The sequence below is a fragment of the Haemaphysalis longicornis genome, unplaced genomic scaffold, assembly GCF_048455015.1.
Source record: "Haemaphysalis longicornis isolate Haplotype H1 unplaced genomic scaffold, Haemaphysalis longicornis Haplotype H1 scaffold_7, whole genome shotgun sequence".
In the NCBI taxonomy this organism is placed as follows: Eukaryota; Metazoa; Arthropoda; class Arachnida; order Ixodida; family Ixodidae; genus Haemaphysalis; species Haemaphysalis longicornis.
In genome coordinates, this window is record NW_027526422.1 from 1,471,214 (window position 1) to 1,487,737 (window position 16,524).

The following is a 16,524-nucleotide window of genomic DNA, read 5'->3' on the forward strand; positions in this document are numbered from 1 at the left end:
GTGTCGCTGACACCTAAGCAGGGGCTTAGCCGACAGTCGGTGTCAGAACACCCCCCGAAGTTTTCTGAGCGCCACATCCTCACTCACCAATCCTTTGGCAAAAATTTGGTGGGTGTCCGCTTATTAAGGCCGAAAAATTAGTACAATCTTGTTCAGTCGCAGGATCTCTTTCTTTCTTTTTTACATGCGGCGTATAGACCCTTTGAACTTCCTCGTCCTGGGAGCCGCCATTTTATCAGTGGGCTGTGCTAGCGGCCCTATAATTGGCGCAGTCGACAGGAATATGTAACTGCGCATGCGCGACACAGCCCAGGGCATGTCCTGATCTTATGAACGATTAAAGCATGAAAAGGTTCATAACCCCCGACAAATATTCCTGGCTACACGGGGGACACTGGGTACGCGATAGCTCGCATCTGCGCGTGACCGGCCACCCTGCCGTGATTAGCGTCTCTTTGTCGGTGCTTTGGTCGCCGCTGTTACAGAGGGTGTTTTGGCCGCCGGGAGCGCTATTGGCGCCACCGCTCTCAAAGCGCACGCAGAGCGAGCGCGGCCGCGTCATCGTTTGTCTGTGTGCGTCGTACTTGGGAAGAAACTCGGTCCTGTCATCATTCTGTCAAACTGCTTCGTGCAATGGCGCGTTGCGGCTCCGAGTTTATGCGCAGGGTTTGGTAGTTGGTCGACGGCGGCGATGGTTGGATTTCCGAGAGCGGCTTTTATAGTTCAAGCTTTGAGTTCAATGAGCGCACTGAATGGAGAGTGTGAGGACGATTGTGCGCGATTGTGCTGTGTATTTTCTCGCGTAGAGAGAAAAGGGCTGCTTGTTACCATGCTAAACCGGCAGTTTTTTTACACGGACGCCCATGGACGCCTCCAGAGGGATACAGGCAGTTAGAGCGAACCAGGACGTGATGGGGCATGATGGGATGGCACTGCTAATTAAGAAAGACGACAAAATGAATTAAAAGTAATAACGGTGACTTAAGATAGACGAATGTGAAATCACGGCTAAAAAGAAATTTAACAAAGGGGATGACTGAGGGAATAATACTAAATCAATCAACCAATCCATCCATTAATCAATCATTTATTGGCGTGCTCAGGAACAGCCGAGGGCCTTTGTGCTGGCGCACGGAAACAAAAACACACGAAATATGATGTACATATCTCGCAAAGAGAAAATAAGAGGGTTAATAGTAGTGGTTACACAAGAAGAAAACTACACATTTTGACATAAACACACACACCTAAAGCATACACATACACACAAGTAATGCCTAACAGTGAGACATGTCTTACTGAAGTAAGACGTGACAATAAAAAGAGAATGAAAAGAAAATAACGAAGGATGGCTTATGCTGAAGCAGAATGAAAGTTAATCAAGTTCGTGAACCGGGGTGAAAGACAAATAAAGAATAATTAAAGTTAACAGTTACGCCAATACAAACTCACAGACATGTTTGCGAAACAGAGCAGGGCAATCATTAAATATATCCATGTAATCCGAGTACCGATTGCACGTGCATTGCAGCCGGAACATAGGACACAAGACACGCAGACATTTGGGATTGTAAAAGCTCTCATGTTTTCTGGTCAACTTTTGCGGCACGTAAAGAGGAACATGTTTTAGCAGCTCACCACAAGAAAGTATGCCTTCAATAATTTTAAAGAGGGAGGGAATATCAGCCTTATCCCGCCTGGAGCATGATAGCGTCAATGAAGGGTGTGATCCATGTGTATCATTACTACTATCGCCGAAACGATAATTGAAGAGAGACATAAGCTTAAACGGACCCAGAAAAGTTTTGTGAAGGTAGCAATCAAATGCATTCAGGTGGTAGAACACATAACCGGGGATTTTTGAGCGAAGTGTGAGCCCCATACGTTGTACGGATAATTTGTAAACGATTTTTGAAGATCGCCTTTCTCAGCCGATCAGCGCGACGGCGCAGCGAGCCGACCGCGGCTGACGCAACGGCGAGCCGCCCCCCTGATTCGCCCAATCGCCGGTGAGGTCAGCTGCCGGCAACGTCACTGCCATTGGCTTCCGGCTGCTCTTCCTCCTTCCGGCACGATCCCGAGGCAAAGGCGGGTCCGCAGCGATTGACGCGTGCCTAGGCGCAGGAATGTAGCTAGCAAAGAACGGAAGTCGAGCGTCGCGATGTCACATGCAGGGATGCCAGGTTGGGCTATAAATAGCCAGATTTGGCTACTTGATTTTGTATTTGGCGGGAAAAATTTGTGGTTGGCTATTTGGCTATTTTTTGGCTATTCTTTATTACATCCTAAAGTCTGAAAAATGCTTTGTTTCAGACTTGTCGACCCACCACTGGGCTGGCTCGCAAGAAAAAGTAAACGAGTCAGTCACAGCAGGAATGTTGGTCGAGCTCGTTAATTTGACTCGTTAATTTGGTTAACAGAGCGGGTGCCCGAATGTTTCCGTTGCTGTCGCAACTAGCCATTTCACTGCTCACGCTGCCAGTGTCCAATGCTGCAGTAGATCGAGTGTTAAGCCAAGTCACTCTAACATAAACCGAATTGCAGAACCGAATGTGCATAGAAACTTTGGAGAACATTCTACATGTAAAATTTGGACTAACGAGAGGTTGAAAGTGTTGTAAGGACTTTACACCATCCGACATCTTTTTGGATCATTTCAATACCACCGCGATGTACACTGCTGGAGCTGTTTGTACTCCAAACTTTTGTTTGGTTATATAACTTGCACTCATTCTGTAAATATTTCAAACTTTTGGCAGTAGTAATCTGAATACACGTTTCAAATGAATTGTGTGTGAAGTTTTCTCCTTTGGCTATCTGGGCTAATTCAGTATATCAATATTTGGCTACTTTTTGGCTATGCGGCACAAAAAATTTGGCGGGTTACTCTCCGAGAACCTGGCATCCCTGGTCACATGGCTATTCCCAGTGTTTCCAGCTGCTTTGAAAGAAGCAGAGAGGGAGGAGGAATCGATCGGCAAAGGGGGAGAGGGGCCCTTAATTGCTTCTCGCGCAGCTAATACTGAAAGTATATCAATAATTCCAACGGCATTGCATCGCTATATTGGTACTACGCGACAATACAGGCCTTTTGTAACATTTACAAGAGGCTTTTCTGGGTCCCTTTAATTTGGACCCTTTCGATAAGCATAGGGTTTGTTTTGCATTTGCACGTCCTATTCCAGACTACAGATGCATACTCAAGCTGAGGACGACATATAGTTGTGTAGAGCTTGAGAAGAAGAAAATTCGGCTCCTTAAACTCCTTCGACACGCGACACACAACGCCAAGCGACCGAAGAGCTGTACGGGCAATTACCTGGATATGTGGAGAGAAGCTCAGTTTACTGTTGAAATTGACGCCTAGGTCAATAGCCTCTGACACACGTGGTGGTAATTCACCGTTTATGTTACAGGAGAAAAAAAAATGTCACTTTTTCTTGTTCATGTCATTGACTTAGTTTTCGATGTGTTGATGACGAGTTTGTTACATGAGCACGAATGCGAGGAGGACGAGATTGCTCTCTGGAGAGCTGAACAGCTGGCAGTGTTCGAAACAGATATACTTTTGCATCATCGGAATGTAAAAGAAAATTACAATCACTAAATATTGTTGAGACATCATTTATAAAGATTGAGAAGAGAAGTGGCCCGTGAACTGAGCCCGGAGGGACACCACTGGTGGATTCCTAGGACAGAGAATACTGCCCATTTACTCGCACGAAATATGACCTATCACAAATTATTGCATATACGGGATATGAGAGATGGTTGAATATCAAGCTGAGATAGTTTTCTTTTAATAAAAGCTCATGACACCCGACATCAAAAGCTTTTCTCAAATCAAATTACACGACATCAAGTTGACTTCTCCCTTACTTACACAGCTTCCGAAGCATGCAGCATAAAGGTAACGAGATGGTAGTGGTCGATCGCCCCGTGAAAAAACCATGCTGTTCAGGTATTAATATGGTTTTTATACTGAACGGGAGTAGTTTATGCAGTATGGAGCCAAAAAGTTTAGAATTAGCACATACAATAGATATCGGTCAGTAGTTCATGGGGTCCAATTTCGAACCTGACTTAAATACAGGAACAACCCTTGCATTCATTCTTCTAACCAGCGTGGATCTGGCCAGTCTTGAGAGAAGTTTGAGAGAGAGAGAGAGAGAGAGAGAGAATGCATTTAATTTTAAAAGCGAGGTTAGCCGAGCCATATCGCTTAGCATGCTACGCCATATGAAGGAACGAAAACATGAGAGTCTGTGAACTGAAATAAATAAATAAAAAATAAATAAATAAATAAATAAATAAATAAATAAATAAATAAATAAATAAATGACGAGGTAATGCACACGAGTGTTCAAGCACATACACAGAGTTTGGAAGTTAAGCTTATCACAGCACTTGTTCCAGGCCAGTACTACGCAAGAACACCAGCAGAGCTTTGGTAGCCCGTACGGCCTGGCGTGGGTCCGACCAAGGGCCCATAACTGCCCTTAATTCAAGGCCTGCGTGGTGTGGTATACACAGAGATGTTTGGAGAGTCTGCCTTGGCACTGTGAAGTTTGGACAGGTACAGATGACATGTTTGATGTCTTCTGTTACATGGCATGTTGGGCAGAGTGGTGAAATGTCCTGTTGAATTTTGCAGAGGAAATGCCGTGTGTACGCCACGTTGAGACGAAGGCGGTGCACTACCGCTTCCTCACGCTTGCTGAGCCCAGGAGGCATCTTGAAGCTGCATTTAGGGTCAATGGTATGCAGAGGCGTGTACGGACGATTCTTGTCGGTCCAATGCAATGCAAAAAATTTACAATACATCTCAAAAGAACACAATAAATTAAGATTAAATAAATTAAGAGAAGTTTGAAACATGCACGTCAAAACTGGAAGAAGAATATCACCAAACACTTTCGGTACTGCAGAACGAAGGGCGTCAGGGCCGCACGAAAATGACGATTTTAATTGTTTTAGAGCTTTAGAAACGAGACTTTCGGAAACCAACACGTCCGAGCATTTATAGTAACCTAGAGACAGTTGATGGGGGAAGGGAAGCTGCACTTTTTTTGCCGTAGGCGGAACGGAATTGTTGCGCAAACGCATTGGCAACGTCCGATATGCTCCCTCCTTGTTCATCGAGGCCGTTAATGTTTCCAGGTGAATTTTTAGAGGTTTGTGGACGGACGTGGCCCCAGAAAGCTTTGGCATTGCGGATTGCATCAGCCTCAGCAGCGGCAATGTAACGCGAGCTATTGCGCTAAACCAGACATTTACGAAGAGATCTGAGTTGACGAAACTCACTCTGCCACTTTTCTTGCCCCGTTTTCTTAGCTCGCTTCTGCGCTCGATTTTTCCTCCCTAAAGCTCGTTTCAGTTCAGCAGAAAACCAGCGCGTAAAATTGCCTTTCTCTTTGATGTTTTTTTGGAAAAAGCTTCTCAAGCCATCGCGATCTGTTCGTCAACGTCGTGTAGGTTAGCTATTGGCGACAAGTCAGTGTTACTAAAAAAGTGAAATAAATTGATGTAGTGCCCACGAGCAAAGTCGTAATTACTGGCGGGTCATTTGTGGCACTAAAAAACGATGCCTCCTCTTCGAGCGAGCTGGGCAGCATCGCGGTAGAAAGCCCTGTGGGTGTTTCCGCAACATTGCCTGTAAATATCGCCATGCAAAAGCATGTATAATTAAGTAAACTTGCTGTGACATCCTAAAAGTTTCGTAGACCATTAGCAAAAAGTCGGCACCTGTACAGAGTTTCTAATTTTGATTTTGAATTAATATGAATGAAAAAGTCGACTGCCAGGTATAGCCCTTACACAACAGGCCCCCCTGCTTTGCTACCTGCTTTGCGCAGACCTTTAATATCCAAATTGAACAATGCATATGCAATTTCTGTTCATAAAAATACAAGCTGTGTTTTTTTTTGTTTTAACTTTTCTGCTGTGACACTAAAAAAAAGAATGAAAGCAGCCACCTCTTTGCATTAAAAAAATATGGAGTGAAAGTAGCATGAAGTTTGCCAGAAGGGCTAAAGTGTTTTTCCCCTGTGGCATGGCTGGTTTATGCTTACACCCCAAATAGTTTAAGAGCGTCTAGGAAATGACGCTTTCCGGATTCCTTGATAGGTGAAATAATAGTGTAGTATTATTACAAACAATGCAATGCAAAAAATTTAGAATACATTTCAAAAGAACACAATAAATTAAGATTTCACAAATTGAAGCACCACACAAAACTTGCAGTCACGATAGAGAGAGAGCACCTTTCCTGTAAAAGCAGCCTCAAGGCGCGTGTAAACTCGTGACTTCTGTTTTCAAAGTCATTGGGCAGGACTACGTACCTGCACCGTATGTCAAACAGACATTTTTTTCCCTCCTACAGTTCTTACGTTCAGCTTAAGCATGAAGTGCTGAGTACTGGTGGTTCATAAGAGAGGTGCCTGGGCTGACAAAACTCAGTTGCTACCGAGCTCCTAGACCTTTCATGTGGTGAGAAAAAATGAAAGCGACAACTACGGATTTAATTTTGATTTATTTAGCGGGATTTATTTGTTTTTAGGAACCTCTGACCCAAGCAATTTGTTCCCCCTTATTTCTCTCGCAGCAGAGGATGCGGTAAAGTCAAAAGACGGAGCGCGTGTTGTGCGGCGAAGCCAAAATAGAGCGCATGTCTAGTGGCGGAGCCGACTTTTCGTTGTTGTTGCTTGCAAAGTTCGGAATATTTAACAATTTAAACCCTTCTGAGTATTAACCTGTGCTGGAAAAACAAGAGTGAACATTACTGGTGCAATATTTTATAGATTTAAAGGCTGCAACCCTCTAGTAATTTTCGCCTGGCTTGAAGTACTTCTTAAAGACTTCTACTGTAATATGCATCACATGCACAAAATTTCAGCTACTCCTCATAGATGAGGAGTCAGAGTAGCCCAGGCATGGTTGCAGCTTGTACTCACTGGCGGTGTCAATGCCGGAGCTGCTGTTCTCGTCCTCCTCCAGCGGCGAAAGGACGACGATGCTATCGGCAGCGTTGTTACGAGCCGCTTCGGCCGCCCTTCGGGTCGCTGTCGTGCCTCTGGGGCCCCGAGGTGTAGCTCTGACCTTAAATGTGACGGTGGTGCTGTCTGCGAGGCAAATTAGGTCTTGGAGAATGTGATCCCGCTCGTTCTACTCCTCCTCCGTGCCCGACGTATACATATAGGTAGAAAACGCCGAATAAATTAACATCTCTGCTAACCAGCAAGCAAACGTCTTCATTGCATTCAGATTCTTGCGGTCGTTGGCGGCGTACAGAGCCATGAGATTTTGGCAGCGTTCGCGCACCGCTCGTGCCGCGAACGGCTTTCCGGTATCGTTGCTGAGCCGCTCAGCGATTTTGGTCCACTGAGCGGGATCCCTAAAAGGGTCGCTGGCTTGGACATACCTAAGCAAGCTCAAGTCATTGTTTAGAGAAAAATGAACGCGAGCAGGCGCATTTTCAGTCGGTACGCCTGCAACCGCGCTTCTTCCCGCCGGCAACGTCGATGCAGCAGCCATTTTGAAAGCTGTCTCGCAACAGGGGCGGTATTCTCGAGTTTTGTCCCTTTTGCGTCCCTTTCAAAAGTGTCCCTTCTGACGAGCCCTGATTGGCTAAAAGCAAACAACCGGAAGTGACGTAACGCAAGCGCAACAAACCTACTGCCAACGCTTACTGCTTAACCGGAAGTACGTCACGATGAAAGGGACTCAAAAGGGACGTTTTCAAAAGGGACAGTTACGAGAATAGGTGACCGGTAAAAAGCGCCATGGCTCATGGGTACGTCGTCTGCTACCGCCACTTCCGGTTCGAGATCTCTCCTGCCCTCCCGTACGCCTGCGTGCGCCGGTGGCAGTCAGGCGCGTGTGTGCGTGTTGTTTATTTGTCACAGGGTGCTTACCTGTCAGATAAGGTCAATCGTTGTTATTTATGGAATTCCCGATGCATGAGCGTTTTTTTTCCCAGTGGAAACAGATGAACAACAAGCACACACGCGTGTGAAAGCCGACGGCCCACGGGAGGCCAGGAGAGCTCCCGAACCGGAAGTGGCGGCTCTCCGCGGGAGAAAACAATGCACCCATGAGCCTTTGCGCTTTTTAGCGGTAACCTATACCGCCCCAGGTCTTCCAGCAGGTCCGCAGCGCCCCTCAAGCGCCCAGCCGTTGCGTGCGTAGCCGCGCATCGTCGGGGCGTTTACGTAGCGTACTGCGCATGCGCAGTCGCAACCCGCCCATTCTGAGCGTACGCTCTTCCGGAGCGCGCGCCCATTTAAATCTGTCAAATGAGGAGGAGGTAGTGAGTGGCAGTGAGAGGCGCCCAGCGGCTCGCCCTCGCAAGCATAGCCAGCGTTGTCCATCTAAGGCCAATATTTTTCAGAAAAATAAAATTTTCAAAGCCTCCATAGCCATACTGTCGTAACACCTCTGGCAAAGTTCAAGTGTTTTCACACATATAAATATAGTCATGGAAAAGATGTTTTTGCTTTGCCGATTGCGCTGAAACACCGCCGCTTACATATTTGTACGCGGAGTTTCTCTTGTATGCCTGCCTTAGACAGCGCAGTAAACGACATTATCTCGCTCAGTTTCTGTTATTATAGGTAAACGTCGAGGAGAAAAAATTCTCACTACTTTTATTCATTTGAGATGTATTTTATCCGACACTTAAGATATGCTTTACGTGAATCTTACGATTCAACAACTGAGAGAGAGAAGAAAAACGAAAGGAAAGGCCGGGAGGTCAACCAGGTGTAGAGCCCGGTTTGCTACCCTGCACTGGGGGAATGGGGCTCAGGGAATAAAAAGGGGGGGAGAAGAGGAAGAGATAGGAGTGGGAAAGCGCGCACTCTAGTCCCGTTTCGGGCACTATAGTCTTTCAAGCAAGTTCGTTTCACTCATGAAACGTAAAAGGGCTTTCGTCGCCTTCTGCGAGGTCGATGGTGAAGACCGATGACTTAAAATAGTTTCCACCGTAAATGGTCGATTGTCCAATCGGCTCAGCGCGGTGGCAAGCACGCTCCTCTCCGACGAGTATTCGGGGCAGCGACACAGCACATGTTCTATAGTCTCTTCCGCCCCGCAGGGGTCACAGCGGGCGCTCCTGGCCATCCCGATGAGGAAGGAGTAGGCTTTCGTGAAGGACACTCCCAACCACAGTCTACAAAGTACAGTTGACTGGGGTCGAGACAGCCCATACGGAATACGGCGCTGAAGAAGGGGATCCTGAATATACAGACGGGGATTCGAAAAGTCCGGTGTGTTCCATTGCTGCATGGTAATCTTGCGTGCAAGGGAGCGAAGCGTCCTGGCGGCATCGGTCCTTGAAAGCGGAAGTAGAATGGTGCGGTCGCTCTCATGGCCTGTACGGGCAGCTTCATCCGCCAGCACGTTACCGATGAATCCGCAGTGACCTGGAAGCCACTGGAAAATTACGTCATGGCCGGCTGTGATGGCTTGATGGAATTTTTCTCTTATCTCTGTCACCAGTTGGTGTAGGGGGCCGTAGCGCAGGGCTGCGCGTAAGCTCTGTAAGGCAGCCTTGGAATCCGAAAAGATCGCCCAATTTTGAGGAGTAGCGCCGATGATATGATCAAGAGCCTCGCGAATGGCTGCAAGTTCTGTAGCTGTCGAGCTCGTGGTATGCCCAATACGGAATCGAGTTGTTGCAAAATCTGCTGGCACAAGCACTGCACCCGCCGAACTGGATGACGTTACTGAGCCATCTGTGTACACATGTTTCCGGTCGTTGTACCGTTCATGCAGTAACAGCAGCGTCAGCTGTTGAAGGGCCAATGATGACAAGTCGGCTTTTTTTCGAATTCCCGGAACACTGAGACGAATCTCAGGTTGTGCCAGGCACCACAACGGGGAGGCCGGTGTTGCCGCAGGGGCGTACCTTGAAGGGATTTCAGCCCTGTGCGCTGTGATAATGGCTGAAAAAGTAGATCGTGGTCTACTTTGAGGAAGCTGCGCCAGATGGTGAGAAGGCAGCCTCGTGAGGAGCCTGATGTACAGGCGTAGTGTTTCAGTAGCCACGCACGTTGCTATTGGGTGTTCCTGTGCGATGCAAATGGTGCCCACTGTTGATGCACAACGCGGCAAACCAAGACACGTGCGCAGAGCCTGCGCTTGGACGCTCTGTATTACCCGCAGGTTAGTGGTACAAGTGTTGGAAATTGCTGGCAAGCTGTAACGCAAGGCGCCTAAAAAAAGTGCGGAGTACAGTTGCAGCATTCCTCTTACCGATGTTCCCCACGTCTTTCCAGCAAGAAATCTGAATATCTGGGCAATGGTGGTAAGTTTCTTCTTAAGGAAAGACACGTGTGCGCTCCAGGAAATGTCCCTGTCGATGATTACACCAAGAAATTTGTGATGCCTGGAGTAGGGAACCAACCTCCCATTATTGATCTTGATGGAATATCGAAACATGGGCTTGCGGGTAAATGCAACAACTGAAGCAGCGCCTGTAGTGTACTCGAAATGTATTTCGGCAAAGATTTTTTAATACATTTAAAATGTATTTTCAAGAAATATTTTTCCCGCATTGAGGGTATATCTCTACCATATGTTCGTTCCACAAACGTAAAAGGCATTTGAAATATATTTCGAATATATTCGGAGTATATTTCCTCGCTTCAACATACGTTTAAGGTATACTCACAGTGCTGCTCTAAATGTAGTTAGGTAAGTGTATTTTTATTATATTTACAGTGCATTTACACCGTGGTCGTTTCGTGGGAAGAAATACATTTTCAATATATTCTGAATGCCTTAAGCGCACATTCGTGAGGTTCAGTGCATTCTTAATCTATTTGGAGGGTACTTAAAAGCACTGTATTTTCCCCGCATTTTTAATAATGTATTTTCAATATTTACTAACAATTTAGAAAATGCAATTTTTTAATGCACTTTAAATACATGTACAAATACAGAGCATATTTGAAGTGCACTTCAAGCATACTCGTAGGTATTTTAAACGTATTACTTTTCGCTAAGCGATCAACCAATCAATCTATCAATCATCGATTGATTAATCATTGTGCCGCCCCAGGTGTCGGAGCGGCACCACACCTGCTCTTACTTTTCGTGTTTCTTTCGTGTGTAAATATGCTGCGAATAGACATAACAATGCTGCCCGCGCAAGGTGTCCCTAGATTATCAAACGGATTGTGGTTGATTGGGGCCAGTAATGTTCACGTGGACCCCAGAACCGTTATGCTTAGCCAAGCGGCCACTGCTTATCCAGACGATGTCTATATCGACATCGGCTCTCATTGCTGCCTAGTCGGCTGAAGCGCCTCTTGCCCTCCTCCGCTGCAGGCGTGGTCGTGTACATGGCGTACGGCGTGTGGCACAGCTCCGAGCGGCAGGGCGACGACCCCGAGTGCTCGCTGCTGGAGAACGTGGCGGGCGACGACTTCTCTTCGGACGACGCGCTGCCGCTGCAGGCCGAGCAGAGGAGGGAGGTGCTCGTGGAGACCTTCTGAGAGCGCCCATTCCTGCGCCGCTGTGACCGCCGTGCAGAGACGCTTTCCGGCCGCCCAGGCGTGCGCGCCAAATCGTGTACCGAAGCGTCTATGCTAAATGGAGCACGAGCCGCGCTGTACGGCCGCATGTGCCGTGCGACTCGGGGACGCTTTTAGATTCGGGCATGCCGCCACTTTGTCTTTCAGAAAAGCATGTCCGCCTAAAGAAACCCTGGAACACTTTTAGAGGCCATTAGGAATGCCCTTGATCGCAAAGTCTGTAGCCGCAGGAATCTCCTCCCACGGGTACTTGCTAAAATTTCGTTCCTACATATCGATGGAGTCATAGCAAACCCCAGCCGCCGTACTATGCACCGTTCTGCTCAATCTACTGCGCGCTGTTCCCCGCGGTGCTGAAGCTCTGCCTGCACTAAATATCGTGCCCCCCAGCGTACAGGCCCTGGTGTCCGCTCCCCCTGCGGCAGCGTCGTCGAGCACGCGTGAAGTCAACGGCCGCTCAACAGAATTCCCCCCGTTCATGAACGCGCCGAGAAGCCGCCAAAGGACTGCAAAGCGGTGCGTAGTCCGCCAGTGATTCGAGATAATGCAGGTCGCACTCCACGCCGGCTCTGCCGCTGCCTTCGCCGTCTTGCGAGCTCCCTGAAGGGAGGCAGAGGGAGGCGGCGAAGGGCCGCAGCGGCCGGGCCTGTCGAGCAGGCGGAGCCCTCGTGCGTAGCAGATCAGCGCCCAGAAGCCAGCTGAAGCGAAATAGCCGTCACGAAGGACCAGCCACACTCTGCCTTGTGACCAGCTAATTTCGGCACTCGCAAAGGAACGCGCCGCATATGCCGAGTTCAGACGAAGGCAAATGCGGACGTGCCACAACGCGCCCTGTTCACACTTTCATACTGCAATGTGCTGGCACCGGAGGTGCCCAGATAAGTGCGGGGTTCTTCGCAGCGCCGGTGACGGTCCGTCGTAGCGGAAACATTTCCTGGGCCTGCTCTACGCTTTTCACGCAAACAACTTCCGCTGCTGAATTAATAAAGTCAGGAACCGAAAATTAAGTCTATGTTGAGGAACCGCGACTTAACTAGTACAGCTCGTGCTGGGATGACGCCATTGCAATCCTGAATGCGGAGGAAAATTGGAAACCAGCAAGGAAGGGCGTGTTTACCGGCATTTATTTTCGGCAACTGCTAGACTCGTGCCGCACGCAGATTTGTAATCTTCCGCTCAGATGTTTATAGCCGTGTAAATGCAAGAGCCCGCAGGATTAATTTGTGTTGATGGTTATGGGTTCCAGGCGATATCCTAACGAAACATCGAAATATGCACCGCAGGTTCGGATGCGTTCAGCGAGGCACTCCTGGTCTCTGAGTGTGATTGCTGGACCCATCCAGGCATGCTCGGTTCTCTACCTCCTTGTGCCCGAACATTCTGAAGACTTTATCTATTCAGAGCCTCGCAGTGATGACTAAGAAGCTGTGATCTCCTGTCATGTTGCATGACTATGTCCACAAATGTGAGAACTTTGTATCTGTCGCCCGTAACACAGGGATAAGCGAGAGGAAACAGTGGTCTTTCCTTAGAGGTAGGGATAACCCTGCCACTCGTACATTCAGCACGCGAGTGACTTACCCTTCGCCTGCCAGGTAAACTAAGGTTATCCACGCTGCTATGAACACCGTAGAGACAACGACAATGCCAGAGCCAGCGTGTGCACGGCGTATCGCAGAAATAACCCCTGCTACTAACGTCTGCGCCAGGGCGAAATAAACAAACAGTGGGGTAGGGGGACTAAGAGCGCATGTCGTGAATGGAGATGCCTGTGTGGCACTGGACGCATTTCACGCGAAATGTGCCGACTGGCCCTCCCGCTTGTCCTGCCGGACGATTGGCCTTTTGCCGTGCATTGGCACGATCGCCATTGGAGAGCAGAATACGGCGCAGCTCGCGTGCGCATCGAAGCGGGTACTGCCGAGGGGCCGCGGGGAATCACCCACACACGGGAGAAACGGAGCCGGCTAAAAGGGCGGCAAGTGGCATCTCACATGCGCACGCTTCCCCGTCCTGCTTATGTTATGGTCGTGCAGTCTCTCGCACTGCGTTTCCCGACTGCGTGTCAAGTCACCGGCAAAGAATCAGAATGCGGCAGTGAGTAACGACTTGGTGCTCCTGCAGCGCTCGAGATCAAGGAGCCTCCTTCCGAGCGCAAGTGACGTTTCATGGTTATGAGCACGCTTTCGCCTTGGCTAGTCTTGCAGCACACGTGTGGCCCACGCATTTTCCCACCTGAGAGGAAAAAAAGCCACTTGAAATGGAAACACCAGTACACACACTATGTGCAGCGTGTGTCCATTTGACAGAGTGCTATTGCAGAACTTGGCAAAGCGAATGGGAGGGCGGCAGTGTTGCTTCCCATACACAAGGAGCTTGCACAGCAGCATGGAACGCAATAAGTGTGGCCACAGTTCCGTGAGAAAGTGAAAACGGTACTAAATGTCAAGTATCGTTAAATTTTCATCCTGGCCATCGACCACGATAGTTTTGTGACACTGCATTTAAGATTTTCAACGCATTCGCAATCATTTCTGCTCCGGGCACTGCTACTTTTGGGGCTGCCCCATACGCGCGCTTCGCCATAAAGGATAGCTTCCCGCAATCATAGTTCACCTGTTTGTAGAGACAAGAGTAGTATTTTGAAAAAGCAACTGTCCAACGACCATTTCGATAGACGAGCTTACACGCAAGCAGCACAACGCCAAGGTTGAGCTGCGGGGAACAATGCCTAGTTCAAATGTAGAGCAAACTTGTTCTCGCATGCCTGCAGTAGTGCACATATCTTAGGGGTCAAATGCACATAATCTTCGTGCACGGCTTCATATGAAATGGAGCGCAGTGGAACGTGGTCATGGCACAAGCAAGGCTGCGCTCTGACTTGTACTAAGCCTTAAGCCAATTTCACGCAAGGCCCCAAATGTGTAAATGTATAAGTGTTACATAAAACTTCGTTCGTAGTAACGTTCCACAAATTCCTCGAATGTAGCTCACCACTGTCCTTGGCGCGTGGTTCTTTGTTCCGATCGCGGTGCAGAGAACGCGAGTGTTGTTGCGGGAAAAGACGCCACTCGAACGACGACGGTTCAGCTACGACAGTGTTCCATTGACAGTTGTTCTGGATACGCGGCTTAAACTTGCGGCTTAGCAAGGACCGTTGATAAGTGAGCAGCCGCACGTAATAAGAGAAAAAGCCCATCACGTCTCAATCCGGTCGCCTCAGGTTCACCGTTATTTATCATTGGTGTCTGCAAGATGTCTGAGCCCGTGCACACCGTAATTACGGGCGACCTTTTCAGCGGCAAAGCAAGAGCTTCCGGCAAAAAACAAACATATCACATTCCGCTGCCAACATTCGTCAGCTAGCATTCCGAAAACAGTATGAGAGTTCTTTTAAGCGCGCCGCGTCGTGCATTCTGGGAATGTTGTGCGGCATCCTTCAAATGGAAATCTTTGTTATATGTTCGCCGCCACACACAAATGCAGATTACAGTGCTTAAATCAAAACTTCCTTGCATTTTATCCTGTGTTTATGCTCTGTCTCCAGCTTGACGTGTTTTGAATGAGTGTTTGTTGTGGACGTGAGATGTTAGTATTATGCCCTTTCGGGTCAGCCACAAGAATAAAGGCGTATGCGAATACCTCTTGTCTGATGATCACCGAATCATTAGGAATATGTGTGCCGCGCGAAGCATGTTTTGTGCCTTGAAAATGACCTTCAGTGCAGAAAGAAGGAGTGGCGTGTGTCAGCAGGTGCCCACCGGCTTAGACGCATCGAAATGCTGTGTGCTCCTGTGACCCGCCAAAGCATTAATCCCCTCCCCACGGAAGCCCGAGAACCACTGAGTGCGTTACTGCGTGGCGGCCACTGCAGGGGCGCCGTGCTTTGCGTCTGGAGTTCTCGCTCGCGTCCTGTCCCCCGAGCTGTTGCATTCACGGATCCCTGCCGACTCGTCCAGCTTCGCACTCTTGTAGAGCGACGCCTGGCGAGAGAGCGCCCGCGGAGGTGGCCGAAGAGTTTCGGAGCGATTTCGGGCTGCAGCCGCGGCTAAGCTAAGCCCAACGCGCGAGAGGAGACCACGTGCGCTCAGCCCCGGCGTGCGCAGAGACCCCGCACTGTGGGAGAGCCGGCTTGCAAAAAGTCCCACGGACGCAACGAACCGGGGTAACCGCTCCGCTGTAGAAAGCTATTGAGCCTCTAGTGCCCCTTTAATAACAGCGCGAGATGACGACAGAAGGTGTGTGATGTACGGCGTAAGGACATCGTTGTTGCGTCATACTTGTCTCAGCCGCAAAATATGGGAACATCGTTTCCAACACAGCCGCGAGTTTCTGCTGGCCAAGGCTGTAGCATTTTTGCGGTTCTCGATGGTTATATCGCGTGTCCGCGCAGTGCAACAGGCTCTTGGGCAAGAATGTGGTTCTGGAATATTCGGCGCCACTTTTGTGGATTCTTGATACTACAGTCGAACACGGATATATCGAACACAGATACATGAAATTATTGTCTATATCGAACAGTCGGAACGTTCCTTTGGAAATCCCATGCAAAAGTATAGAGCTGTTGTACTCGTGTATCGACAACGCCTACAACACGTGTGTGTGTATCACGGGCACATTCGATATATCGAACGCTGCGCCGCAAACAGCGTCCCGTCTACCCTGACGCCTCTCAAACTTGCTTCTAACAAACCATCCGCCGCACCCTGCCATCTCTACTGGCAGAACTCACAGCCATCCGGGATTGCCTCCAGGCATTAACAGCGTCCTTACAGTGCGCCCCAGTAGGTTCCATCCTGCATCTTTATATACGGACTCCACGGCGGCGATACGGGATTTACGCCGAGTATCTAACAATTTCACTATTTCGAGGGACATCCACGCACTACTAGACAAGTACCCCCGCCCTCTCCGGCTGTTGTGGGTTCGGCGGAATACGCTCCCCACTCACAACGCAGCGGACAGGGCTTGTCAGCCTACGTCTATT

General features: G+C 48.8%; 1 protein-coding gene across 1 annotated transcript in view; it reads left to right on the forward strand.

Annotated features, from left to right (window-relative positions):
- The window catches only part of LOC144147427 (high affinity cationic amino acid transporter 1-like), a 942,196-nt gene extending 927,034 nt beyond the window's left edge, over window positions 1-15,162 (forward strand). The window contains exon 7 of the mRNA XM_077679558.1: window positions 11,332-15,162. Coding sequence (XP_077535684.1) covers window positions 11,332-11,498 — 167 coding nt within the window. The 3' untranslated portion in view covers window positions 11,499-15,162. The remainder of the gene's footprint in view (window positions 1-11,331) is intronic.
- Window positions 15,163-16,524: the final 1,362 nt, after the last annotated feature.